General features: G+C 39.8%; 3 protein-coding genes across 5 annotated transcripts in view; 2 read left to right on the plus strand and 1 right to left on the minus strand.

Annotated features, from left to right (window-relative positions):
• The window catches only part of MYLK3 (myosin light chain kinase 3), a 45567-nt gene extending 42265 nt beyond the window's left edge, over window positions 1-3302 (plus strand). The window contains exons 12-13 of the mRNA XM_033845131.2: window positions 558-690; window positions 1733-3302. Coding sequence (XP_033701022.1) covers window positions 558-690; window positions 1733-1792 — 193 coding nt within the window. The 3' untranslated portion in view covers window positions 1793-3302. The remainder of the gene's footprint in view (window positions 1-557; window positions 691-1732) is intronic.
• Window positions 3303-9150: 5848 nt separating this feature from the next.
• On the minus strand, window positions 9151-16610 carry ORC6 (origin recognition complex subunit 6). Of its 3 annotated transcripts, XM_073795700.1 has the most exons (8): window positions 16185-16610; window positions 14197-14326; window positions 12790-12953; window positions 12486-12575; window positions 11188-11300; window positions 10891-10990; window positions 10724-10792; window positions 9558-9697 (listed from the first exon to the last, which is right to left on the minus strand). In XM_073795700.1, the coding sequence occupies exons 1-7, from the start codon at window positions 16247-16249 to the stop codon at window positions 10738-10740; spliced, it is 717 nt and encodes a 238-aa protein (XP_073651801.1). In that variant the 5' UTR covers window positions 16250-16610; the 3' UTR covers window positions 9558-9697; window positions 10724-10737. The 3 variants fall into 3 exon arrangements, with proteins under 3 accessions (XP_004331750.1, XP_073651802.1, XP_073651801.1); XM_004331702.4 differs by lacking the exon at window positions 10891-10990 and having other exon boundaries at window positions 9151-9697; XM_073795701.1 differs by lacking the exon at window positions 10891-10990 and having other exon boundaries at window positions 9151-9697; window positions 14197-15593.
• Window positions 16611-16716: 106 nt separating this feature from the next.
• VPS35 (VPS35 retromer complex component) overlaps window positions 16717-26238 on the plus strand; it is a 41469-nt gene continuing 31947 nt past the window's right edge. The window contains exon 1 of the mRNA XM_019932460.3: window positions 16717-16803. Within this exon, the coding sequence (XP_019788019.1) occupies window positions 16801-16803 (3 nt within the window). The 5' untranslated portion in view covers window positions 16717-16800. The remainder of the gene's footprint in view (window positions 16804-26238) is intronic.

Raw genomic sequence — 26238 nt, forward strand, 5'->3', positions numbered from 1 at the left:
CTTCGTTTTCAGTAGCTATATCAAGGTTATGGGTTGGGCCACTGAGTTTTCCGATACTCAGACATATGGGAATAACTACAAGTGGTGGGGCCCAAGATCTGGGCTCTGAGACAGCTCTCGTTCCCTGGCCTTGACTGTTTGAAAAGCTATGTGAGAGGAAATATAGTTCTAATTCAGATGAACAAGTTGACATTATTCTCTGTGAAGAAAGATGAGCTTCTTTCAAGGCTCATGCTCTTTTACTTCTTAAGAGCAATTCCAGGCACAGCTGGCCCTCCTACTGTCCTGCCTTGATTCCCCAGCTCTCTCTGGGCGGTGGTGATTAATCACCAGGACACATACCCTCAATAGAGGGCAGGGAACATTTTGCTGACGACATTCTTGCACTTTTAAGGATGGGAATTTTAGGTAGTAGGTCTTTTTTTAGCACGTGGCATGAATCTGCCTATATGATTAATCTGTTCCACTGACTCAGCTTCCTACCAATTAAACAGATTTTGGATAGCCAGAAAAATGCAACCCCAACTAAAAGTCTCACCTGCTGTTTGATTTCACAGCTGCAGAATGAGTGCCACACAGTGCCTGAAACATGAGTGGTTGAATAACTTGCCTGCCAAAGCTTCTAAATCGAAAGTTCGTCTCAAATCCCAACTATTGCTGCAGAAATACATGGCTCAGAGGAAATGGAAGGTATCTGTTTTTCTTTTAGTAAAAGCAGCATTTGTTTTCTTAAAATGTCCTTTGAAAGAAGTGTACTAAGTTTTTACTTACGTTTTGATTCTAAATAGATTATTTAGGGGGAAAACTGTCTCACGTCAAAAACCTGTTACCTTCGCAACGGAAGAGGCCACAACAGTGAGAGGCCCGCGTACCGCAAAAAAAACAAAAACAAACAAAAAAACCTGTTACCTTGATTAAAAAATGCCACAGACCAAAAGTGACTGGCATAAAAATAGCTTTCAATTCATACTTATGTGAACACTTGAAGTGACAGAATGAAGTCTGAGCATGTGTTCTCAATGAACACCGCAGTGCAGCGCTCAGACCTAACTGCCCATAGCTTGAGGATGATTCCTCCACATTTTAGAAAAAGGGCCTAGGAAAGCCCTATTAGGCTTTGAAAGCTTTATAATTTTGTTTACAGCAGAACGCTTTGGAACCATGGACATAGAATGTCTCTTAAAAACAATTGTCCTCCAGGGAAGTGACTTTCCAACATTTTGATATTGGCTTAGATCTTCAATAAAAAACAAAACCAAAATGCTTTACCCAGAGAGCCAGTATACAAGTACACGTATACTCGCACACATGTGAAACAAAAATACTGCGACATTTGCTCCACAGAGTGTGATGCACTTTTGATATTTTCTATTCTATGATATTTAGTTTCATTTAAAAAAAGTTGTTAGTCATGCCCCACCAATTTGATTTCATGACCCACTGGTGGGTTGTGAGTTACAATTTGAAAAATACCATTCTAGGGTGCTCCATTTTTCACATGAAAAGGGTGGGATAACATATTTTCTCACTTCAAACTTGCTCTAAACATATCCCTGAAAGTCATGTGACTGTTTTACTATAATTGTGGTAGAATCTTCTTTTCCCCTTTAGTTATCAATTTTAAACAAACCCAAGTGGCTAAACTTAAGCAAGTCCTTTTATTGTTTCTTCTTAAAGTAATTGATCTATAAATATGCCTTTTTCCCTTCCTTTTTTCTCTCCTTACCTTAAGAAACACTTCTACGTGGTGACTGCTGCCAACAGGTTAAGGAAATTTCCACCTTGTCCCTAATCCTCAACTCTGCTGCTCCCATGGGCCCAGAAATTACTGAGACTTGTGGTGAAGTCATGACTGAAGATTTTTAATAATCTGGCTTTCTACTTATTTTGTAAAAAAAGGTTATGGCTGTTGCCTTCCTTGTGGATGAAAAGTGGCTGTAAAGAGACTGACCTAAGAACTTTTTTCTGCCTTATAAGATCAGTTGAAATGCTGGGATTACTTTTCAAGTGTACCTACTTTTGGTGATAAGTGTAGGCATGCTTTAGGTAGGTAGGAAAGCTTCTACTTTGCATATGTCAAATTTAATGTCTAAGCTTACTCTGATTAAAGAACCCAGTGGACTATCACGCAGGGCATGTTAGTATTACCTCCTCCAGTGCAAAGAATTCCTAGCATTTTGACTTGCTCAGGTGTGAGCTGACATTTTGTACTACATTTGTTGCTCTAGTGTGAAGCAACGTGGATTTAGGGCAGAGATCCTCAAACTTGTTTTAACGTGTGCTCCCTTTTGAGAATCAAAACATGCATCCTTTAATATTCTTTGAAATTTCAAAATGTACTGACTGTCATGGCTATATCAGAGCAATGATAGTTTTGAATAAGCTTTTAAAATCTGTACATACCTCTACCCTCTCCTAATTCTGCCCTGTCCTGACATTGGCAGTCTCCCTCCTGATCTCTCTTCCACAGTTATGAATCTATGGTCTAGTAAGTCTGGGAACTGATATGTAATATGTGAAAGAGAGATAAGAATGTAATGATGTTCAGCTTTCTGAGAGAAACACAGAAATGATGCATCAAGAGAAAACAAATGCAAACTGCTCTCCTACTGTTTTATCAGGTATATACCCATCACTTAACTAACTTCAAGAAATTATTAACAAGGAGTAATTATTCAAAAGGAAACAATCCTTTTAATTTCCTTAGTTGTAAGGAAGTTTTTTGCTATTCTCATGACCTTCTTGGGCCAGAAGTTTTTAGTTACTTTTAATTTTTAATTAGCCATGCAACAGTTTCACAGCCTTTCAGGACTTTTGTCCCATAATAAAGACTTTTTTTATTGTGGGGAGAGAGGCAGAAGATGGAGATATTAACCCTCCTGCTGCATTTCTTCGGTTATAACTTTCCTCTGGAACACTAACCCCTGTTGGGAAGCTAAGATTTTCAGTATCAGCACATCTAGGCCTGCTCCAAACTTGTCAGCTTGTGGATGAATATCAGAAGAGATGGCTGCTGGAAACCTCCCTTTCATGGGCCAGTAACAGTGATTTGGTAAAATGCTTTATTTTTAAGGTGTTCTGAAGGCAGCCTCCAGAAGGAGCTATAGAGGATATCTATAGTTCCATCTATAGTATGGTGATTCTTCCCTTCCATGGGACTTCACATTCTTGGGGGAATGCTATAAATCTTCTCCCCAGAAAAATGTAGTTAGTTATCCTGATCTAGAGCACCACTCCCTCATGGAAATATAATATGAGCCATATACATAATTTAAAATTTTCTGATAGCATCTCTAAAAATACCCCGGTAAAATTAATTTTAATAATTTATTTAACATATCAAAACCTATTTTAATATGTAATCAATATAAAAATTATTGAATTTTTTTCATACTAAGTCTCCAAAATCTGGTGTGTATTTTACACTTAAAATACATGCCAGTTCAGATTCTAGATTTTTATCAGACATACAATTTGTATTTAGATTTCATAAAATTTACTGTGGAAAAATATAGTCACATATTCAAGTTGTTCAAGCATCTTAAATATTTTCTAGTATTTTTATGATTAATTAAAATGAAATAAAATTAGAAATACAGTTGCATTAGCCACATTTTAAGTGCTTAATAGCCACATATGTTTAGTGGCTTCTATATAAGACAGGGCAGATCCAGAGAAAATCCGATAGCCATCAAATTTTAATTTTTCCCCCTATATGCTGTTATTCTCTACCTAGAGAAACTTTTCAACAAAGTTCCTTTGAGGGATTTGTTTAGACCAGGCCCACACAAGTGAGAGGTACTGCAGAAGTTAGCTTCCCTTATTTGAAAGGCGAGGGAGCTTTTATGAAACTTTAATTTTCTGGATATTTTTAGTTCTCTGCTGGTGTGTACTTGAAAATTTTTTAGATTGCAACTTTGCTAGCATTAACTATTTCAAACGGGACTTTTTAATTTGAATGAACAGTCATTGAAAACTTCTGGGAAATCAATGATACTCCAATATAAAATAAAAATTAAATTTAAAAAAATGAAAGAAAACTGCTGGGCAGAGGAACTCTGAAAGGTAGTCAGGACCCACTTTTTTCACCTATCAGATTTGGTGAGGGTGTGGGGAAAATGGAATTTTTCACTTTTGATGAATATGTATCCAAATAAAAGTCATGCCCATACTTTCACCCGGCAATTCCATTTCTAGAAATTTATCCCTCAGCAATACTTGAACAAGCGGGCAGAGATGTATGCAAAGTGACCTTTACTGTAGCAAAATGGCCCATATAGGTTGAAAACAACCTATATGTGCCTATCAGCAAGGGTTTAAATTTTGCCACATACATATGGAAGGTTACCTTGTAGCCAGTAAAGATAGATCTTGATGTACTGAGTTTTATTATGAAAAAAATTATAGAACATATATATGGTATTATCCCATTTATGGAGAGACATGCTTATATGTGCATTAAACTTTTCTAGGTTATGCAAGAAAGTTAACAGTGTGGTGCAGAAAGTGGGTGATGGGGAGAGAGGGAATTCTACTTTTCACTTTATTACTTTCTAAATCATTTGAATTTTTTTTTTTAACAATGAGCATGTATTGCTTTTAAAATTAAAAATTAGCAACCCACTGTCAAGTGTGGACCTTGTCTTGACCCTGATTTGAGCAAACAAACGATAAAAAGATATTTCAGAGACATCCAGGGAACTTTAATTCTAAATTGCATATTTGGGCTTCCTTGGTGGTGCAGTGGTTAAGAATCTGCCTGCCAATGCAGGGGACACGGGTTCGAGCCCTGGTCTGGGAAGATCCCACATGCCGCGGAGCAACTAAGCCCGTGCACCACAACTACTGAAGCCCATATGCCTAGAGCCTGTGCTCCTCAACAAGAGAAGCCACCGCGATGAGAAGCCCGTGCACTGCAATGACAAGTAGCCCCCACTCACCTCAACTAAAGAAAGCCCGCGTGCAGCAACGAAGACCTGATGCAGCCAAAACTAAATAATTTTTTTTAAATTGCATATCTGATGATAGAATTTCTATTAATATTGTGACGTATGATAATGGTAATGTGGCTATAATGTGGGTTAAATGACTTCAGGAAAAAGGGAGATACAGTTAAGCAAGTGTGGCAAAATCTTAACTGTTGGGTTTGGGTAGTCAGTATGGGGTAGCATAATATTGTCTTCTAGTAAAGAGGTATATATTTGTTGTATACATTTGAAAACTTTCATGATAAAACATTTTTTGATCAGTTAAATAAGCCAAGAGGAGCTGTTAAAGAAATGAGCTTCCAGAAAGTCTTTACAACAGTACTGAAATATGGACCCACTAAGTAGTAAGCTTCCATAGCTGGAGTATGAATGTGTTGGAAAATTGTGAAGGATTCCTGCCCTAGGAGGGCATTTGGACAAGATTGCTTTAAGGCAATTCCCCTACCCCACAACTAGTTTAAAAAATAACGAAGTACCTACTACATTCCAGATAATCAAGATATATTACCATCACCTGCTTTCAGGGCCTAGAAGAAAAAGTCACAAACAGTACTTATATTTATTCTCATGAAATCAACAGTGAAAAGGCAATCTTAAGAATGGGAGAAAATATTTGCAATAATTTTTTAATAGGGGGTTAATATTTACACTATATAAAGAACAACTCAACAACAAAAAACCTATTAAAAAAATGGGTGAAGGACTTGAACTGACATTTTCCCAAATGGCAAACAAGCACATGAAAAAGTGCTCACTAATCATTAGAGGAATGCAAATCAAAACCACAATGAGATACCACCTCACACCCATTTAGGATGGCTACTAACAAAAAAAAACAGAAAATACGTGTTGGCCAGGATGTGGAGAAATTGGAACCCTTGTGCACTGTTGGTGGGAATGTAATATGATGCAGTTATTATGGAAAACATGTTTCCTGGTGGTTCCTCAAATTTAAAAACAGAATTATCAAATGTCACTTCCAGGTAAATGCCCAAAATAATAGAAAGCAGGATCTCCAAGAGACACATAACTATACACATGTATAGCAGCACTATTCACAACAGCCAAGAGGTAAAAGCAACCTAAATGTTCATTGACAGATGAATGGATAAAGTGTGGTATATCCACACAATGGAAAATTATTCAGACTTAAAAAGGAAAGAAATTCTGACACATGCCACAATATAATGAACCTCAAGGACATTATGCTAAGTGAAAAACAGCAAAAAATGAATACCATATGATTCCACTTAGATGAAGTATCTAGCTAGAATAGTTAAAATTCAGACGGAGGTAGAATGGTGGCTGCCAGAGGCTGGGGGAGGGAGGAATGGGAGTTGTTTAATGGGTTTCATGGGTAGAGTCAGCTTTGCAAGATGAAGAGTTCTGGAGATCACATAACAATGTGAATGTACTTAACACTAGTGAACTGTACTCTTAAAAATTGTTAAGATAGTGAATTTTATATTTACCACAATTTTTTAAAAAAGTGAATGTGCTTTAATTTTACCTGGTGATGAATAGATTGCTTTGACCCAAAGCTAGAATCTAAATCTTGGTACCAAAATCAAATTATATACCTTCTTAAAATAAATGAGGAAAAGACTCAAATCCATTTTAGATCAAAGTAATAATAGAAGCACTATTTAGTGAATGCCTTCTAAGTGTCACACACTTTACAAATATTACCTTTAATTCTCACAAGGTAGATAATATTTCCATTTTATAAACAAGGAAACTGAAGCTCATTAAGGTTGTAATATTTCCTCAGGGTATAAGTGGCAGAGTCAGAATTTAAATGCAAGTGCATGTGGTTCCAAAGCTCACATTCATTCCCCTCTACCACATGGCTGTGGGACATTATGCATGTGTGGGATCATTTGATTACAGCATTTCTCTAACCTTAGCTTGCTAAATGTCTAGAATTAAAAGGGGCAGGGAAAGAAAATCACTCCCTTAGTTACTCCTGTTCTATACAGCAGGTATTATACCTTATTTACAGCAGATAGAAGGCAACCACTATTATTGATTCCATTCTGATTAGGCTTTAAAAATTTGGATGCAATCACTTTATTGCATTCTTCATGGAAATATTTAATTAGATCATGTATTCTTTATTTTTGAAAGTTAATAAACTTTATTTTTTAGAACAGTTTTTAGGTTCATAGCAAAATTGAGCAGGAAGGAGAGATTTCCGCTATGCCCTCTGTACCTGCCCATACCGCCTCATCCACAACCTCCTCCACTATTGACATCACCCGCTACAGTGGGTGTATTTACTACAGTTGATGAACCTACAATGACACATTGTTATCACCCAAAGTCCATTGCTAACATTAGGGTTCACTCTTGGTATTGCACATTCTGTGGGTTTTGATGTATGTATAATGATATATATCCACCATTGTAATATCATACAGAATAGTTTCACTGCCCTAAAAATCCTTTATGCTCTGCCTATTCATCTCTGCCCCCACCCCAACCCCTGGAGACCACTGATCTTTTTACTGTCTCCATAGTTTTTTCCTTTTTCATAGTGTCATATACTTGGAGCCATAAGGCCTTTTCATATTGGCTTCTTTCACTTAGAAGTACGCATTTAAATGTCCTCCATGTCTTTTCATGATGTGATAGCTCATTTCCTTTTAGTGCTGAATAATATTCCACGGTCTGGATGTACTACAGTTTATCCATTCACCTACTGAAAGACATCTTGGTTGCTTCTAAATTTTGGCAATTATGAATAAAGGTGCAATAAATATCAATGTGTAGGTTTTTGCAGACGTAAGTTTTCAACTCATTTAAGCAAGTACCAAGGAGCTGATTACTGGATTACATGGTAAGAGTATGTTTAGTTTCGTAAGAAGCTCCCAAACTGTCTTCCAAGTAGCTGTAACATTATGCCTTACCACAAGCAACGAATGAGAGTTCCTATTGTTCCACATCCTCGCCAGCATTGTTCTTCTCCTTCAATATCGACTTGTTGTTCTGGGTCTTTTAATTTTCATATAAACTTTAGTCTGTTGATGTCCACAAAATGCTGGGACTTTGATTGGAATTGTGTTGAATCTATACATCAAGTTGGGAAGAACTAACAAACATCTCAACAATATTGAGCCTTTCTATCCATGAACATGCCATCTCTCCATGCATTTTATTCTCCTTAGATATGTTGATATTTTATTGGAGTTTTGAAGTTAGCTTTGTAGTAGATCATGTATTCTTAATTTTGGTTAAAATCATGTCTGGCATGATGCCTCAGAGCCCCTAGCAACTTATCTTTCCAGGCCCTTTTCCATAGTTTTAAAGTAAGTATTTAGTAAGGTTACATTTTTCAGTATGTGGATATCAAAGAAAATAAACCTTGGGCTCTTTTTTAAAGTATAATTGACTTACAATATTATATAAATTTCAGGTGTACAATATAGTGATTTGATATTTCTACACATTATGATCACCAGTCTAGTTATCATGTCATCAGTGATTACATATTATTGACCATATTCCCTATGCTGTACATTACATCCCCATGACATTTACTTTATAACTGGTAGTTTGTACTCCTTAATCTCCCTCACCTATTTCACTCATCCCCCCTACCCACCTCCCATCTGGCAACCACCAATTTGTTCTTTGTTTGTTTTGTCCATTCGTGTTTTGTTTTTAGATTCCACATGAGATCATACGGTATTTGTACTTCTGTCTGACTTATTTCACTTAGCATAATACCCTCTAGGTCTATCCATGTTGTCACACTTTAGTCTGTTTCTTAATTTTTTAATATGATGCTAATATATAATTATGTGAGACCTCTATGTGTTTCTTTCTGTATTTTAATACTTAACTAAATACTTACACCAGGAGCTGTACTAAATGCTTTACATGTATTAGCTCAGATACTCCTCCAAATTATTCTATGAGGTAGACATTATTTTTATTCCTACTTATTGATTTGGCATAAAGAAGCTAATTAATTTGCTCAAGGTTTCACAGGTGGTAAATGGCTGAGTAGTGTTTTAAACCCAGAAAGTCTGATTCAAGAGTTTGTGCTCTGGGGAGCAGTATGGTTCAGTGTTCAGCAACCTGGGCTTTTTTCCTGCTAGAGTAGACGGCTTTTGGCATACCACAGATTCTCCCAAACTGATAACAACTGCACCTTGAATGCATATAAAAATAATATTTATTAACTTAGGTTGTACTATATATTTAGTCAAACCAAGAGATTAACACAAAAACTTAAAATCTTTAGACTCCATTCAGCTTGAATTTCATATTCTGGATAGGACAGTAGACTGTCTTTTGCTTAAAACAAAACAAGAAAGCAAAATGGTTTCAATGACATTTTGTAGGAGAGAGCAGACCTGTGGGGAGCCAAGGCTGAGCCAACCAGGCACTGTGGGTTATCTAACGAATTTGCTGCCCATGTGAGAGCCACCCTGCTCAGCCCCAATGCTGGTTTCTTTGCTATTAAGGATAGGATCCTTGTTATAAAAGTTCAAACAAATTTCCAAAGCCCTCACATCTTCCTTGAGGTGGCAGATGCACCGCTGGTTTGCAGTACAGGTGGTCCGGAAGCTGAAATCACTCTGTTGTAGCCTTTTGTGCTTTGGCAGCATTTTCCAAAATTTTCCTTTTCCACTGTTCATAATCCTGTGTCAGATCTTCATCTTTTTGCGGTTTATGTGGGATCTCTACTACATTCTCTATTTCTATGAGAGAAAAAAAATTTTTACTGTTTCAAAATCCTTATGTTTACAAATGAGTAAGAAAGAAGTAAGCTTGTTTACTTTAAAACCTCTATCTTAATTAAGGTAATAGGGAATAAGATACCAAAATGAGAAGTGGAAACAGAAGTTAACACATCAGTTTTTCGCTCTCCCTTACACTCCAAGCATTCCAAGACATCTTGATGATAGCTAACATTTATCAAGCCCTGAATCCAGCACTTTTTAATTGTATTATCTCATTCAACCCTCACCACAATTATGTGAAATGGGTGCTAATATTAATCACATTTTATAGATTAGGAAGTTGAGGCTCACAGAAATTGTCACTTTCCTAAAATCACAGAACCACTCGGTGGTAAAGCAGGATTTGAACCTCAGCAGTTTGCCTTCAGATGTATTCTTAATTACATGATACTTCTGTAAACTACTGCTTGGAAAACTGTCTTATCAAATGATTAACTTCCAGGATTTAGTTAAAATCTGACTTTTGTTTTTAATTGAAGTACAGTTGATTTACAATGTTGTGTTAGTTTCTGGTGTACAGCAAAGTGATTCAGTTATACATATATGTATATTCTTTTCCATTATGGTTTATCACAGGATACTGAATATAGTTCCCTGTGCTACAGTAGGACCTTGTTGTTTATCCTTCGTATATATAATAGTTTGTATCTGATAGTCCCAAACTCCCAATCGAACCCTACTCCTTGGCAACAAGTCTGTTCTCTATGTCTGTGAGTCTGTTTCTGTTTAGTAGATAAGTTCATTTGTGTCATATTTTAGATTCCACATACAAGTGATATCATATGGTATTTGTCTTTCTCTTTCTGACTTATTTCACTTAGTATGATAATCTCTAGATCCATCCATGTTGCTGCAAATATAAAATCTGACTCTTGTCAAGGCAAGCTGCTAAAGCAGCAAAGGGCTGTTCACTGCATTAAACCCACTGTACACTAATCCCATTGTACTAATTTCAATGTTCATCCGGTGTTAATAATGCTTCACCCGTTGCTGAAGGTTCAACCACTGTCTTCTTTTTCTTCCATGGTGGAGTAGCTGAATCTCCAGGCTCTCCTTTAGGGGGAAAAAAAAGTATTATCAGAGTTAATTTTTCTCCTATTTTCAATTTTAGTTTTGGGGCTTATTTTGGATCACAAATAAAAACCAGATACCTTGATTGACCAAATACTAGGATAAGGAGAAGGCAAATGATCTTGCCCTTCTCTTTTCTTTGGCTTTTCCTGTCAGACTTCAGAACAGAGAATCTATTTTCTAGGTATGAATTACGGAATCACAGGGTTGGTTATTTTGTTTTTGTTTTTTAGTTATTAAGCTATTTTATTTGAAAAATAGAAAAGAACAGTAATTTTCTCAGTAAAAACCGATCTTGTCTACAGATAGACAAGAATATATATTTCAGAGACGTTCTTTCAAATGACACATTCTTGCAACGTGGAATGAATACTCACTGTCGATCTGCTGCCCAATCTTCTCTAACTGTTTACAGAGTCGATCAAACATGGCTTTTTTTACACCGGATGTGGCTGCCATTTTATTTTTGTCCACCTTTAGCTTTAGAATCCTACAAAAGAATTTGATAACTTACTGTTCTTAAGATCAGTATTGTTATCTTCTTTGGCCAACCAGTTATCAACTTATTTCCTTTCCACTAAGGCTTTATGAAGAGCCCCCAACTGTTTAATTTTCCCTTTATTTCAAACGTATATCATTAGCTAAAACCATGCAAACTTACCTTTTAAAGCTATTTATTTAGTTATTTATTGTACTGCCAGAGATAAAATGCACACGGGGTCTGTTACATAACAAATAGGGCACATAAAAACATTTGCTATAGTACTTCATGCTTTATAGAACTCTTATACATCTCAGATGTTAACTTGTTAAATGACAATTACAGCATTTTAAAGTGTTTAACTCACTTTAAACACTTATGATGCTTATATTTATATGACTACAAGAATATAAACCACCCTCCCCTCCAAAAACCCCCCCAATAACACTTCACAACAACCACTAATGAAAAATACAAAACAAACTTATTTAAAATAACAGACCCATTCAAACCTTTCTTTGTTCAGTGAAACGTGCTTTCAAAAGTGAGGTTGTCAATACTGCTTTCTACCATAACAGCCATACTCCCTCCACACATACATATACCTTTGTTGAAATAAAGGGACTATTTCTATTCACTAATAGTAGCTAAGGGAGCCAAACACACCAAAATTAGTGGTTAAATAGTAAGAAACCTATTCTTTAAGCACCAGCTACAATTTGTTTTCTAATGAGTTTTCCAGCAAGATAAAACAAGACAACTTTAGACAAAGATAACAATTACTAATATTTCCAGGGTAAAATTTCAGTATACACACAGATAACCCCAAAGATTCAAATTAAGAATTTATCATTGAAAAGTTTTATAAATTACTTGAAGAAGAGTTGCAATCAGTACTTAAAAAAATGTAACTGGAAAATCACAACTAAGCACTGTTTTAATGATAGGTTTCATGACTTAGCATACATATACATATATGTGGCTGTCACTTGGCAAGTGGGCTTTGGGCAACACTAGTTCCTAGTTGTCAGGTCCATCGTGGGATAAACTGAGAATCAGGTCACTTGGCCACTATTAAGGTTATTTAGGAAAATATGCTCTGAGTTGAAATCAACTAAATTAGAAGTATTCTTTGGCAACGAGAAATTTATTTATAAATTATAGACTTTTCTGAATGTTCAAAGGAACACTTACTTGCATGCTGAAAGTAGTGCAGCAGTGGTGAAAAGCGGCCTGGATAAGTCAAGATCCACTTGCTGTGTTTGTGGAAGACTGGACTCATAGCTAAGTGAAAGCAGTGTTTGCAGAGTTATTTGTTAGAAAATATTATTTCAAAGAAACTGAAAATGCAAATCAGAACTTACAAACTATTTAAATGTATAAGATACGCATTCTGTCACTTCAGCATATTAGTTATTTTTTAAGACGGAAAATTACCATGACATTGGATATTTCTGCTTTATGTATCAGTATCGATTTTCAGTTATATGCCTCATACCTTTGCAGTATCTTTGAAGCCATGTTCACTGCTTCTGTACAGCTAAACTGTACAGCTAGGTCTCTTATTCCAATATTCGAGTTCAGGCCCAGTAAACACTCAAAAGATTTAAGGCAACTCTGATACATCTTCTTGTTCAAACCAGAAAGTTTAATTAAATAATCCTTTGAAAGGAAAAACAGATGAATCATAAAAATCATAAGTGCTGTATATTAGTGCCTTTAACACTTGTTTAATAAGTCAACTTTCCAAGATTAATTAATTCTGTGGCAAGTCACTCTACCTAAACATTTAGCTTCATTTAGTCAAAAATCAGTAATCATATCAGGCAAGTTAAGTACCGCTGGCAATAAGCTCATACTATAGAAAGGCAGTCATGCATGTGTGCAGATAATTTAAAATACAACATAGTGTTACCACAGCCAAGCTGTGAATTAAAAAACACAGGAGATGCATATATGGTTATTTGCTTTAACAAAGGTGCCAATGTGCAATTCATTGGAAAAACAAAGGAGGGAAGTAGTGGGAGTGAGGTGGGGAGGGAGAGTGTGTGTGAAAGGGAGATAAGAGGGAAACTGGGAGAGAAACAGGAGGATCAACAACTGAGGGACACCAACTCTGCTTGGGAACGGAAAGCTTAATAAAGGATGTAACAGCAAGGCAACGTCATTTTAAGACAAACAGGAGCTTGCTAGAAAAGCATTCCAGGTTAAAAAAAAAAGGCATTGCATTTACAAAGTCAGTCATTAAGATGCATGGTCTGTTAAGTGAACAGTGTAGCTTGAGGTTAGTAGGGTTCAAGAAGGGCTGGAGAGTTTGATGTTAATGGGGAGCCAACCCATGGGGAGCCAATGGTGTTTTTAATGCCACCATTTTTATCAGTGTACCATTATGTGACAGGCACTGTGTTAACAGTGTAACATATAGTACATTGTTTCCTCCTTACAATTATCCAGTGAAATGGATACCTTTATCCCCATTTGATGGATGAGGAAACTAGAGACACACAGAGTTAGTAACCGGTGGTGTTGAGATTTGGTCTCAACATGTGAGTCTTGCCATAGCTTGGCTCTCAACCACTGTGACACTGGAAGAAAAATAATACATGGGTTTTAAAGTATGTGATTTAGGAGAATGATGCTAGTGGCAGTGTGGAAGACAGCCTTCTGTAAAGAAAGAGGTGCTCAGGAAAACTAGGTAGTAAAGAATAGAGAGAATGTTGCAAAAAAATTTTTTTTCTCAAACTCTACAAAATGATTCTAAAGTTCATCTAGAATAACATACGAGAATAGCCAGGAAAATTCTAAAACACGGAGTTTTGATGGGGCTAGTCCAACCAGAGATGAAAACATGATTAAACTTCAGTGTTGCACCAGATTATTCAGACATTCAGTGGGACCTACTTACCCTGTCCAAGGGGAACTTCACGTAGGAAGCTGCAAGGTCCAGGCACATGACTGCATTGCTGGTTTCTGTGGTTCGTGCCGCTAGGCCAATACACTTCACATGGGACAGTCGCAAGTACTCCTCTGCTTTCCTGAGCAACACATTCACTAAAACTCTTTCCCAGAAGTCTGCCCAATACTTTGGTAAACAATGAATTCAGCCTGGCGAACTTCACTCCAACCCTAATTCCTATGCAAGTTTATTTGGGGCTGGGAATGAAAGTCCCATCTTTTGGGGGAGGACAGGGTTCTACAAAACAGAACAGACCCTCTGACTCCAGACATCACTGTGCTCAAGTACTTTCAAGCAAAAGTAAGTTCCTGAAATCCTCCCAAAAAGGCCAACCCTTCTTTCAGCCTTCCATTACTGGAACAAGCATGAATTGTGACATAGGCAGGCAAGTGAGACCAGGGTTCCTCCTTCCTCTAAATCTGTGGTTCTTGGGACTTCCCTGGTGGTGCAGTGATTAAGAATCCGCCTGCCAATGCAGGGTACACGGGTCCGATATCTGGTCCAGGAATATCCCACATGCCGCGGAGCAACTAAGGCCCTGCGTCACAGCTACTGAGCCTGCGCTCTAGAGCCCACGCGCTGAGAGGCCATGCTCTGCAACAAGAGAAGCCACTGCAATGAGAAGCCCGCGCACCGCAACTATGAGTAGCCCCCACTCGCCGAAACTAGAGAAAGCCGGCGCACAGTAACGAAGACCCAACGCAGCCATACGTACATACATACGTACATACTTACATACATAAATAAATAAAAATAAATCTGTGGTTCTCAAACTTTAGTGTACATGACAGTCACCTTGGGGCTTGTGAAAAGATTGCTGGTCCCAGCCCGAGTTTCTGATCAGTAGGCCTATAGTGGGGCCTAAAAATGTGCATTTCTACCAAGTTCCAAGGAGATACTGATACTGCTGGTCCAGGCACCACACTTTGAGAACCACTGTTCTAAATGATTACGAGTCCAGGAGGTGTTCCTTTCCTTCCCTTCTGTCACCTAATTGACAGTCCAAGCACCCAGGCTAGCCCTGCCCCCCCAGTTTAACTACAATTCTTTCTTTTTTTAACATTTATTTACTTATCAGCTGTGTTGGGTCTTCGTTGCTAAACGCGGTTTTTCTCTTGCGGCGAGCGGGGGCTACTCTTCGTTGCAGTGCGCAGGCTTCTCATTGCGGTGGCTTCTCTTGTTGCGGAGCACAGGCTCTAGGCACACGGGCTTCAGTAGTTGTGGCACGCGGGCTCTGTAGTTGTGGCTCACGGGCTCTAGAGTGCAGGCTCAGTAATTGCGGTGTACAGGCTTAGCTGCTCCGCGGCAGGTGGGATCTTCCCGGACCAGGGCTCGACCTGTGTCCCCTGCATTGGCAGACGGATTCTTCACCACTGCACCACCAGGGAAGCCCCAATACTTTATTTCTAACCCTGGATCATGCAAAAGTCCTTCCCATCTCCGGGGTTTTGCACAGGCTGCTGTCCCTGCTTGGGCCCTCTTCGCACATCTTCCCGTGGCTGGCACCTTCTATAAATCGGGTCTCAGCGCCAATGGCACCCCTCCCCCATCCGAGGCTTTCTCGCAAGTTTCTTTTAAATTAAAGGCTGCAGAGAAGCTGCGCTCCGCTCCATCCCCAGCGGCTCCGCACACCACCCCATTCCACTTCCTGCGTAGTCGTTGCCACCATAGACACTGCCCTCCATGAGGTCTCTACCCCGTAGGTCTGCCTCCGCCGTAAACGCACTCTCAATAAGTTTCAGGGAAACGACCCAAGCTCTCCGCCTCTCTCCCTTTCCCACCACCGTGCATCCCACAGTGCTAGCTGTTCCCAGGGGCGTCTACACTCGCCCCTCCGGCCTGCTCACGAAGCTCACTGTCGGGAGGTTTTTCTTAAGGTAGGGCCTAAATCCCTTCTGAGGGCGCAGGGCCGCTGGGGTGCGCCCGACCGGACTCACCTCAGCACCTCCGGCTCGGCGATGCCCAGGCGCGGGGCTAAACGCCGGATCAGACCAGGTTCCATGGCGCGGACAAAGACTACACCCGCAAACAGCTGCAACGCGACGAAACCCGCGCGCGGACGTCTCGCCAGCCAGTGAGGGCCGGGACCCACCCCCCCGCTGCATCTGGATTGGTTGGGACAAGAAGTTGCGACTACCCCGTAAACCAATCCTGGTCCTCCTCTTGAGCGTGCGCGCTGCGAGTACACGCGCCAAGGCAGAAAGTGAATGTGCTCCGGCAGCTCCCACTCCTTTTATTCCTCCCTTTTAGGCAGACGCAAACGCTGCCTTAGGCTCTTGCTGTCTCCTTCCTGCAGCCGATGGATTTCCCCCTACTCCGCACTGTCCCGCCACACACTGTGGAGAGATTGGCTGGCGCCTAGGTTCCTCAGTCCAGCGTGAAGTGACAAGGACCAATAAATACGCGAGACTTGGAGGGCCAATCTAGGAGCTGCCTGCAGCGTCCGAAGGCGGAGCTAGAGGGGGCGGGGCTTGGAGGGGCTGCAGAGTCACCTGACCGCGGGAGGCTCCGCGCGGGGTGGGTGCTGTTAGCTGCAGGCTTAGGGGAATCGCCATGGTGAGTGCTGAGGGGCCGCGGGCCCCGGGCCGACCCTTCTCCCAGCACCTGCTCACTCCCACCGCCTTGGAGCCTTGCAGGAGGAGTCGGGGCCCCGCAGCCGGGTCGGGGCTAATACCAGCCCGGCTTGGCCTGCGGGGTGGGCGACAGGCCGGGGAAGGCCGCAGGCGGGGCGATCCGGGCTCGGGTGGGCGGGGGTGCTTGGCCGCGGCCGTTACTCTTTGAGGAGGTGTCTCCGCCCATTAGCTCTGGGGGTCCGTGAGGGACTGCGGCCCCTCTGAGTGGAGTCGGCCACCGCCCGCCTTGATGGGATCCAGAGTGCCGGGTCTGGGCGTCTGGCTGGAACGGGAGCGTGGGGAGGGCCTGAGGCTCAGAGGTGGCGTTGGGATCCGCCCAGAGGCTGCTCCCTTGCTGGCGGTTCCACCTTTGTGCCTGGTAGTGCTTTCTTATCCCTTCCTTGTGCAAGAAATACCTTCCGGAGGGGCCTTAATGGTGCCCGGGCCTTCTTCGGCCTCATAGCCCCCTTCGATTGCAGTGTGTGTCAGAATTCTAGGGACTCGCTTACGTGAATTTCCTGGAAGGACTCATGCTCTCTGATATCTACTAATTCTGAGAGACGGAAAAGAGACTGCTTGTTTCCTTTAACACTTGTTCGTTGGGCGTCCTGGCTCTCTTACTGACCTCCCCATTGATGAAATCCAAGTGTTTTACTTCCTGGAAGTAGGCATACTCCTTAGCGCCTCTCCGTGCTGGCAGCAAATCGTGATGTGGCTGTTGGCTGGTGAACTTGAACTTCCTCAAAGTGTGAATCCTTGTGTCTAGTTTCCACAAAGGCAAGTTGTCACTTGCATTTTATTAGCGTTTGACATAGTCTGCACAGTATGAATAATGTTTTTGGATGTTGGTGTACAGTATGTCAGTTTTATCTCACTATTTACTTTACGTAGACAGGCTTCTGAAAACCTGTAAGCCTGGAAACAGGGGTCGCTTTAAATGTGTTAATGCCAGAAAGCAGAATGTTTGACATATATTACTTTCATATAATATGATGCCATACAAGGTGATTTTGCTTATTTCTCAGAATTTTTAGTTGGGAATTGATATGAGAACGGTGCAAAAATTAAACTAGGATATCTCTGTTTCTCAACGTTTATGGATTGACATTTATAGTGTTTTGTAATCAAAGCAGTTACTTGAGGATCTACTATACATCCAGATTCTGTGCTTGATGAACCAGTTTGGAGCAGTGAGCCAGACACAGTGAGCCAGTCCTGTTCTCATGAATTTTATTGGGAAAGAAAACTTGAGTAGCAGTCTTGCCACAGCCACTGTCTCTGTGACTTGGGCAAGTCACTCAATCTTCTTTGAGTCTCCTTTTTGCATCTGAAAACAAATGTTGCCTCTTTGGCCCTTCCCAATCCTAAAATTCTAGGATCCAGTTCAATTCATCATGCATCTTGTGTGCCTTCTATGTCATGGACTGTGCTGGGCAATGGGAACATAGTCCTTGCTTTCAAAGAACTTAAGGGTCTAGCAGGGAAGACTTGCTTGTGGCACTTAATGGAATACAGTCTGAGGATCGCTTTGCTAGCACTGTCAACTCAGTGTTGTGGGGCCCTGGAGGGAGAGACGGTTCTGCCTGAGGAGCTTGGGAAAGACTACAGGAAGTAAATGTTAACTTTGATTCTGAGGAAGGTGAGCAGAAATTCCCCAGGTGGAGAAGAAAGCGTATTGCTAGTAGATAAAGCTGGGAGAAGTGAATGCTCATGGTGTGTGCCATCATAGGATTCCTGGGGCAATTTATTGGTAAATTAAGGTGGAGACACTTTGGTATTAAAATACATGTTTGGACGTTCCCATCCCTTCATCATCCTTAGTTCTCCCTACTTCAATTGCTATTTTGTGTCTTATCATCATTTTTAAAATAGTACTTTCATTAACATAATGAAATTCTGTATCTTTGAGAGACTGGTTATTTTCACTTTACAGTTGCTTTGCATCGCGTTGTTAGATTACATCCGTAGCATGAGTGGAGAGATTGACAAATAAGTTTCTAGGATCGTTGGAGATAATTGCTGATGTCCAAGGGGGATATAATAATAATGGTAACACTTATGTGAAGTGCTTATTACTAAGTGCTAAGCACTTTTCAAGCTTTATCTGTGTCACTTCACTTATTACTCATAACGGTGATGTAAGTACTCTTATTAACCTTGTTTGCTACAAGAGGAAGTGAAAGCACATTGTTTGAATGGAGAATAGTTTTATAAGTGATATGTTCATAGTGACCTTTGTTCTCTCTGCACCTTTTTGAAAAAATAAATTTATTTATTTAATTTTGGCTGCGTTGGGTCTTCATTGCTGCACACGGGCTTTTTCTAGTTGCGGCGAGGGGGGCTACTCTTTGTTGTGGTGCATGGGCTTCTCATTATGTGGCTTCTTTTGTTGCAGAGCATGGACTCTAGGCACGCGGGCTTCAGTAGTTTGTGGCCCATGGGCTTAGTTGCTCCGCGGCATGTGGGATCTTCCTGGACCAGGGCTCGAACCGTCCCTGCATTGGCAGGCAGCTTCTTAACCACTGCACCACCTCTCTGCACCTTTTAACTGTGTAGACTTGGGAGGGCTGTTCGGCTTGAGTCTCACGCTAAAATGGGCCTGATCACAAATGTTAATTTGATTTTGACTCTGTAGTGTTTCCATTTTTCTCTGATGCATGTAGCTGCTATGTACAGGGTCATTTGTAAACGGAGAACCACTTTCATGAGTGAGGAATCATTGGTTACCTGGCTTGTGTTTAATGAGAGCGTGTTCACGTTATATGACACTACCCGCAATGTGACACTTCCCAGGAAGGGCATCTAGATGCTCCTTTAGAATAGCCATTTGGGGACTTCCCTGGTGGTGCAGTGGTGAAGAATCCGCCTGCCAATGCAGGGGGCACGGGTTCAAGCCCTGGTATGGGAAGATCCCACATGCCACAGAGCAACTAAGCCCGTGTGGCACAACTACTGAGCCCATGTGCCACAACTACTGAAACCCGCGCACGTAGAGCCCGTGCTCCGCAACAAGAGAAGCCACCGCAATGAGAAGCCCGTGCACTGCAACGAAGAGTAGCCCCTGCTCGTCACAGCTAGAGAAAGCCCACACACAGCAATGAAGACCCAATGAAGCCAAATAAATAAATAAGTAGACTAGAATAGCCGTTTGTATAATAACTACATTGTCTTACAAGTAATATGTAAAAATACATTAATATAGCTTTATCTCTTCATTTGTAGCCTACTAATAAGTCTGTAATTTTCTACATTGTGTATATATATGTTTCTATTAATTTTAAACGCCATTGATACAAAATAGAAAAATTTTGCCAATTTGTTTTCAGATTACTGAATCTGGTCATTTCTATACAAGTATTTTTGAATTGCTTGTAATCTCTTTTTTTTTTTTTGAAGTCAAATCACCCTTTATTCTTCTATTCTGCACTTGATGCACTTGGTGCTCGGTAGGTTGAATCAAAAATGATTTTCTTTTTTTTTTTTAACATCTTTATTGGGGTATAATTGCTTTACAATGGTGTGTTAGTTTCTGTTTTATAACAAAGTGAATCAGTTATACATATACATATGTTCCCATATCTCTTCCCTCTTGCGTCTCCCTCCCTCCCACCCTCCCTATCCCACCCCTCCAGGCAGTCAGAAAGCACCGAGCTAATATCCCTGTGCCATGCAGCTGCTTCCCAGTAGCTATCTACCTTACGTTTGTTAGTGTATATATGTCCACGCCTCTCAGTTGCCCTGTCACAGCTCACCCTTCCCCCTCCCCATATCCTCAAGTCCGTTCTCCAGTAGGTCTGTGTCTTTATTCCTGTCTTACCCCTAGGTTCTTCATGACATTTTTTTTTTCTTAAATTCCATATATATGTGTTAGCATACGGTATTTGTCTTTTTCTTTCTGACTTACTTCACTCTGTATGACAGACTCTAGGTCTATCCACCTCATTACAGATAGCTCAATTTCGTTTCTTTTTATGGCTGAGTAATATTCCATTGTATATATGTGCTACATCTTCTTTATCCATTCATCCGATAATGGGCACTTAGGTTGTTTCCATCTCCGGGCTATTGTAAATAGAGCTGCAATGAACATTTTGGTACATGACTCTTTTTGAATTTTAGTTTTCTCAGGGTATATGCCCAGTAGTGGGATTGCTGGGTCATATGGCAGTTCTATTTGTAGTTTTTTAAGGAACCTCCATACTGTTCTCCATAGTGGCTGAACCAATTCACATTCCCACCAGCAGTGCAAGAGTGTTCCCTTTTCTCCACACCCTCTCCAGCATTTATTCTAGACTTTTTGATGATGACCATTCTGACTGGTGTGAGATGATATCTCATTGTAGTTTTGATCTGCATTTCTCTAATGATTAATGATGTTGAGCATTCTTTCATGTGTTTGTTGGCAGTCTGTATATCTTCTTTGGAGAAATGTCTATTTAGGTCTTCTGCCCATTTTTGGATTGGGTTGTTTGTTTTTTTGTTATTGAGCTGCATGAGCTGCTTGTAAATTTTGGAAATTAATCCTTTGTCAGTTGCTTCATTTGCAAATATTTTCTCCCATTCTGAGGGTTGTCTTTTGGTCTTGTTTATGGTTTCCTTTGCTGTGCAAAAGCTTTGCAGTTTCATTAGGACCCATTTGTTTATTTTTGTTTTTATTTGCATTTCTCTAGGAGGTGGGTCAAAAAGGATCTTGCTGTGATTTATGTCATAGAGTGTTCTGCCTATGTTTTTCTCTAAGAGTTTGATAGTTTCTGGCCTTACATTTAGGTCTTTAATCCACTTTGAGCTTATTTTTGTGTATGGTGTTAGAGAGTGACCTAATCTCATACTTTTACATGTACCTGTCCAGTTTTCCCAGCACCACTTATTGAAGAGGCTGTCCTTTCTACACTGTACATTCCTGCCTCCTTTATCAAAGATAAGGTGTCCATATGTGCATGGGTTTATCTCTGGGCTTTCTATCCTGTTCCATTGATCTATCTTTCTGTTTTTGTTCCAGTACCATACTGTCTTGATTACTGTAGCTTTGTAGTATAGTCTAAAGTCAGGGAGCCTGATTCCTCCAGCTCTGTATTTCGTTCTCAAGATTGCTTTGGCTATTCGGGGTCTTCTGTGTTTCCATACAAATTGTGAAATTTTTTGTTCTAGTTCTGTGAAAAATGCCAGTGGTAGTTTGATAGGGATTGCATTGAATCTATAGATTGCTTTGGGTAGTAAGAGTCATTTTCACAATGTTGATTCTTCCAATTCAAGAACATGGTATATCTCTCCATCTAGTTGTATCATCTTTAATTTCTTTCATCAGTGTGTTATAATTTTCTGCATACAGGTCTTTTGTGTCCTTAGGTAGGTTTATTCCTAGATATTTTATTCTTTTTGTTGCAGTGGTAAATGAGAGTGTTTTCTGGATTTCACTTTCAGATTTTTCATCATTAGTATATAGGAATGCCAGAGATTTCTGTGCATTAATTATGTATCCTGCTACTTTACCAAATTCATTGATTAGCTCTAGTAGTTTTCTGGTAGCATCTTTAGGATTCTCTATGTATAGTATCATGTCATCTGCAAAAAGTGACAGCTTTACTTCTTCTTTTCTGATTTGGATTCCTTTTATTTCCTTTTCTTCTCTGATTGCTGTGGCTAAAACTTCCAAAACTGTGTTGAATAAGAGTGGTGAGAGTGGGCAACCTTCCTGATCTTAGTGGAAATGCTTTCAGTTTTTCACCATTGAGGATTATGTTGGCTGTGGGCTTGTCATATATGGCCTTTATTATGTTGAGGAAAGTTCCCTCTATGCCTACTCTCTGCAGGGTTTTTATCATAAATGGGTGTTGAATTTTGTCAAAAGCTTTCTCTGCATCTATTGAGATGATCATATGGTTTTTCTCTTTCAATGTGTTAATATGGTTTATCACATTGATAGATTTGCTTATATTGAAGAATCCTTGCATTCCTGGAATAAACCCCACTTGATCATGGTGTATGATCCTTTTAATGTGCTGTTGGATTCTGTTTGCTACTGTTTTGTTGAGGATTTTTGCATCTATGTTCATCAGTGATATTGGCCTGTAGTTTTCTTTCTTTGTGACATCCTTGTCTGGTTTTGGTATCAAGGTGATGGTGGCCTCGTAGAAGGAATTTGGGAGTGTTCCTCCCTCTGCTATATTTTGGAAGAGTTTGAGAAGGATAGGTGTTAGCTCTTCTCTAAATGTTTGATAGAATTCGCCTGTGAAGCCATCTGGTCCTGGTCTTTTGTCTGTTGGAAGATTTTTAATCACAGTTTCAATTTCAGTGCTTGTGATTGGTCTGTTCATATTTTCTGTTTCTTCCTGATTCAGTCTTGGCAGTTTGTGCATTTCTAAGAATTTGTCCATTTCTTCCAGGTTGTCCATTTTATTGGCATAGAGTTGCTTGTAGAAATCTCTCATGATCTTTTGTATTTCTGCAGTGTCAGTTGTTACTTCTTTTTCATTTCTAATTCTATTGATTTGAATCTTCTCCTTTCTTTTCTTGATGAGTCTGGCTAATGGTTTATCTATTTTGTTAATCTTCTCAAAGAACCAGCTTTTAGTTTTATTGATCTTTGCTATTGTTCCCTTCATTTCTTTTTCATTTATTTCTGATCTGATTTTTATGAGTTTTTTCCTTCTGCTAACTTTGGGGTTTTTTTGTTCTTCTTCCTCTAATTGCTTTAGGTGCAAGATTAGGTTGTTTATTCGAGATGTTTCCTGCTTCTTAAGGTGGGTTGTATTGCTATAAACTTCCCTCATAGAACTGGTTTTGCTGCATCCCATAGGTTTTGGGTCGTCGTGTCTCCATTGTCATTTGTTTCTAGGTATTTTTAAATTTCCTCTTTCATTTCTTCAGTGATCACTTCGTTATTAAGTAGTGTATTGTTTAGCCTCCATGTGTTTGTATTTTTTACAGATCTTTTCCTGTAATTGATATCTAGTCTCATGGCTTTGTGTTCGGAAAAGATACTTGAAACAATTTCAATTTTCTTAAATTTACCAAGGCTTGATTTGTGACCCAAGATATGATCTATCCTGGAGAATGTTCCAGGAGCACTTGAGAAAAATGTGTATTCTGTTGTTTTTGGATGGAGTGTCCTATAAATATCAATTAAGTCCATCTTGTTTAATGTATCATTTAAAGCTTGTGTTTCCTTACTTATTTTCATTTTGGATGATCTGTCCATTGGTGAAAGTGGGGTGTTGAAGTCCCCTACTATGAATGTGTTACTGTCGATTTCCCCTTTTATGGCTGTTAGTTTTTGCCTTATGTATTGAGGTGCTCCTATGTTGGGTGCATAAATATTTACAATTGTTATATCTTCTTCTTGGATTGATCCCTTAATCATTATGTAGTGTCCTTCTTTGTCTCTTCTAATAGTCTTTATTTTAAAGTCTATTTTGTCTGATATGAGAATTGCTACTCCAGCTTTCTTTTGGTTTCCATTTGCATGGAATATCTTTTTCCATCCCCTCACTTTCAGTCTGTATGTGTCCCTAGATCTGAAGTGGGTCTCTTGTAGACAGCAAATATATGGGTCTTATTTTTGTATCCATTCAGCCAATCTGTGTCTTTTGGTGGGAGCATTTAGTCCATTTACATTTAAGGTAATTATTGATATGTATGTTCCTATTCCCGTTTTCTTAATTGTTTTGGGTGTGTTATTATAGGTCTTTTCCTTCTCTTGTGTTTCTTGTCTACAGAAGTTCCTTTAGCATTTGTTGTAAAGCTGGTTTGGTGGTGCTGAACTGTCTCAGTTTTTGCTTGTCTGTAAAGGTTTTAATTTCTCCATCGAATCTGAATGAGATCCTTGCTGGGTAGAGTAATCTTGGTTGCAGGTTTTTCTCCTTCATCACTTTCAGTATGTCCTGCCACTCCCTTCTGGCTTGCAGAATTTCTGCTGAAAGATCAGCTGTTAACCTTATGGGGATTCCCTTGTGTGTTATTTGTTGTTTTTCCCTTGCTGCTTTTAATATGCTTTCTTTGTATTTAATTTTTGACAGTTTGATTAATATGTGTCTTGGCGTATTTCTCCTTGGATTTATCCTGTATGGGACTCTCTGTGCTTCCTGGACTTAACTATTTCCTTTCCCATATTAGGGAAGTTTTCAACTATAATCTCTTCAAATACTTTCTCAGTCCCTTTCTTTTTCTCTTCTTCTTCTGGAACCCCTATAATTTGAATGTTGGTGCGTTTAATGTTGTCCCAGAGGTCTCTGAGACTGTCCTCAGTTCTTTTCTTTCTTTTTTCTTTATTCTGCTCTGCAGTAGTTATTTCCACTATTTTATCTTCCAGGTCACTTATCCGTTCTTCTGCCTCAGTTATTCTGCTATTGATCCCATCTAGAGTATTTTTAATTTCACTTATTGTGTTGTTCATCGTTGCTTGTTTCATCTTTATTTCTTCTAGGTCCTTGTTAAATGTTTCTTGCATTTTGTCCATCCTATTTCCAAGATTTTGGATCATCTTTACTATCATTATTCTGAATTCTTTTTCAGGTAGACTGCCTATTTCTTCTTCATTTGTTACGTCTGGTGGGTTTTTATCTTGCTCCTTCATCTGCTGTGTGTTTTTCTGTCTTCTCTTTTTGCTTATCTTACTGTGTTTGGTGTCTCCTTTTTTCAGCTGCAGGTTCGTAGTTCCAGTTGTTTTTGATGTCTGTCTCCAGTGGCTAAGGTTGGTTCAGTGGGTTGTGTAGGCTTCCTGGTGGAGGGGACTAGTGCCTGTGTTGTGGTGGATAAGGTTGGATCTTGTCTCTCTAGTGGGCAGGTCCATGTCTGGTGGTGTGTTTTGGGGTGTCTGTGGACTTATTATGATTTTAGGCAGCCTCTCTGCTAATGGGTGGGGTTGTGTTCCTGTTTTGCTAGTTGTTTGGTATAGGTTGTCCAGCACTGTAGCTTGCTGGTCGTTGAGTGAAGCTGGGTGCTGGTGTTAAGATGGAGGTCTCTTGGAGATTTTCGCTGTTTGATATTATGTGGAGCTGGGAGGTCTCTTGTTGACCAGTGTCCTGAAGTTGGCTCTCCCACCTCAGAGGTAGAGCCCTGGCTCCTGGCAGGAGCAGCAAGAGCCTTTCATCCACACGGCTCAGAATAAAAGGGAGAAAAAGTAGAGAGAATTAGTAGAAGTAGGAAGAAAGAAAGAAAGAAAGGAGGGAAGGAAGGAAGAAAGAAAGAAAGAAGAAAAGAAGGCAAGAAGGAAAGAAAGGAGGGAGGGAGGGAGGAAGGAGGGAAGGAAGGAGGGAAGGAAGGAAAAAAGACAGAAAAGAAGATACAGTAAAATAAAGTATAATAAAGTTATTGAATTAAAAAATAATTATTTAGAAAAAAAAGGGGGACGGATAGAACCTTAGGACAAATGGTGGAAGCA

The sequence above is a fragment of the Tursiops truncatus genome, chromosome 19, assembly GCF_011762595.2.
Source record: "Tursiops truncatus isolate mTurTru1 chromosome 19, mTurTru1.mat.Y, whole genome shotgun sequence".
In the NCBI taxonomy this organism is placed as follows: domain Eukaryota; kingdom Metazoa; phylum Chordata; class Mammalia; order Artiodactyla; family Delphinidae; genus Tursiops; species Tursiops truncatus.

Bases quoted from the DNA above. Each gene is read 5' to 3' on its own strand.
- ORC6 (XM_004331702.4), bottom strand. From the start codon at position 16,249: ATGGAACCTGGTCTGATCCGGCGTTTAGCCCCGCGCCTGGGCATCGCC. The intron at 12,576-12,789 runs GTATGAGGCATA...GCTTTCACTTAG, and splicing joins GCTTCAAAGATACTGCAAAG to CTATGAGTCCAGTCTTCCAC. The intron at 9,698-10,723 runs GTGAAGCATTAT...TTTCTCTCATAG, and splicing joins GGTTGAACCTTCAGCAACGG to AAATAGAGAATGTAGTAGAG.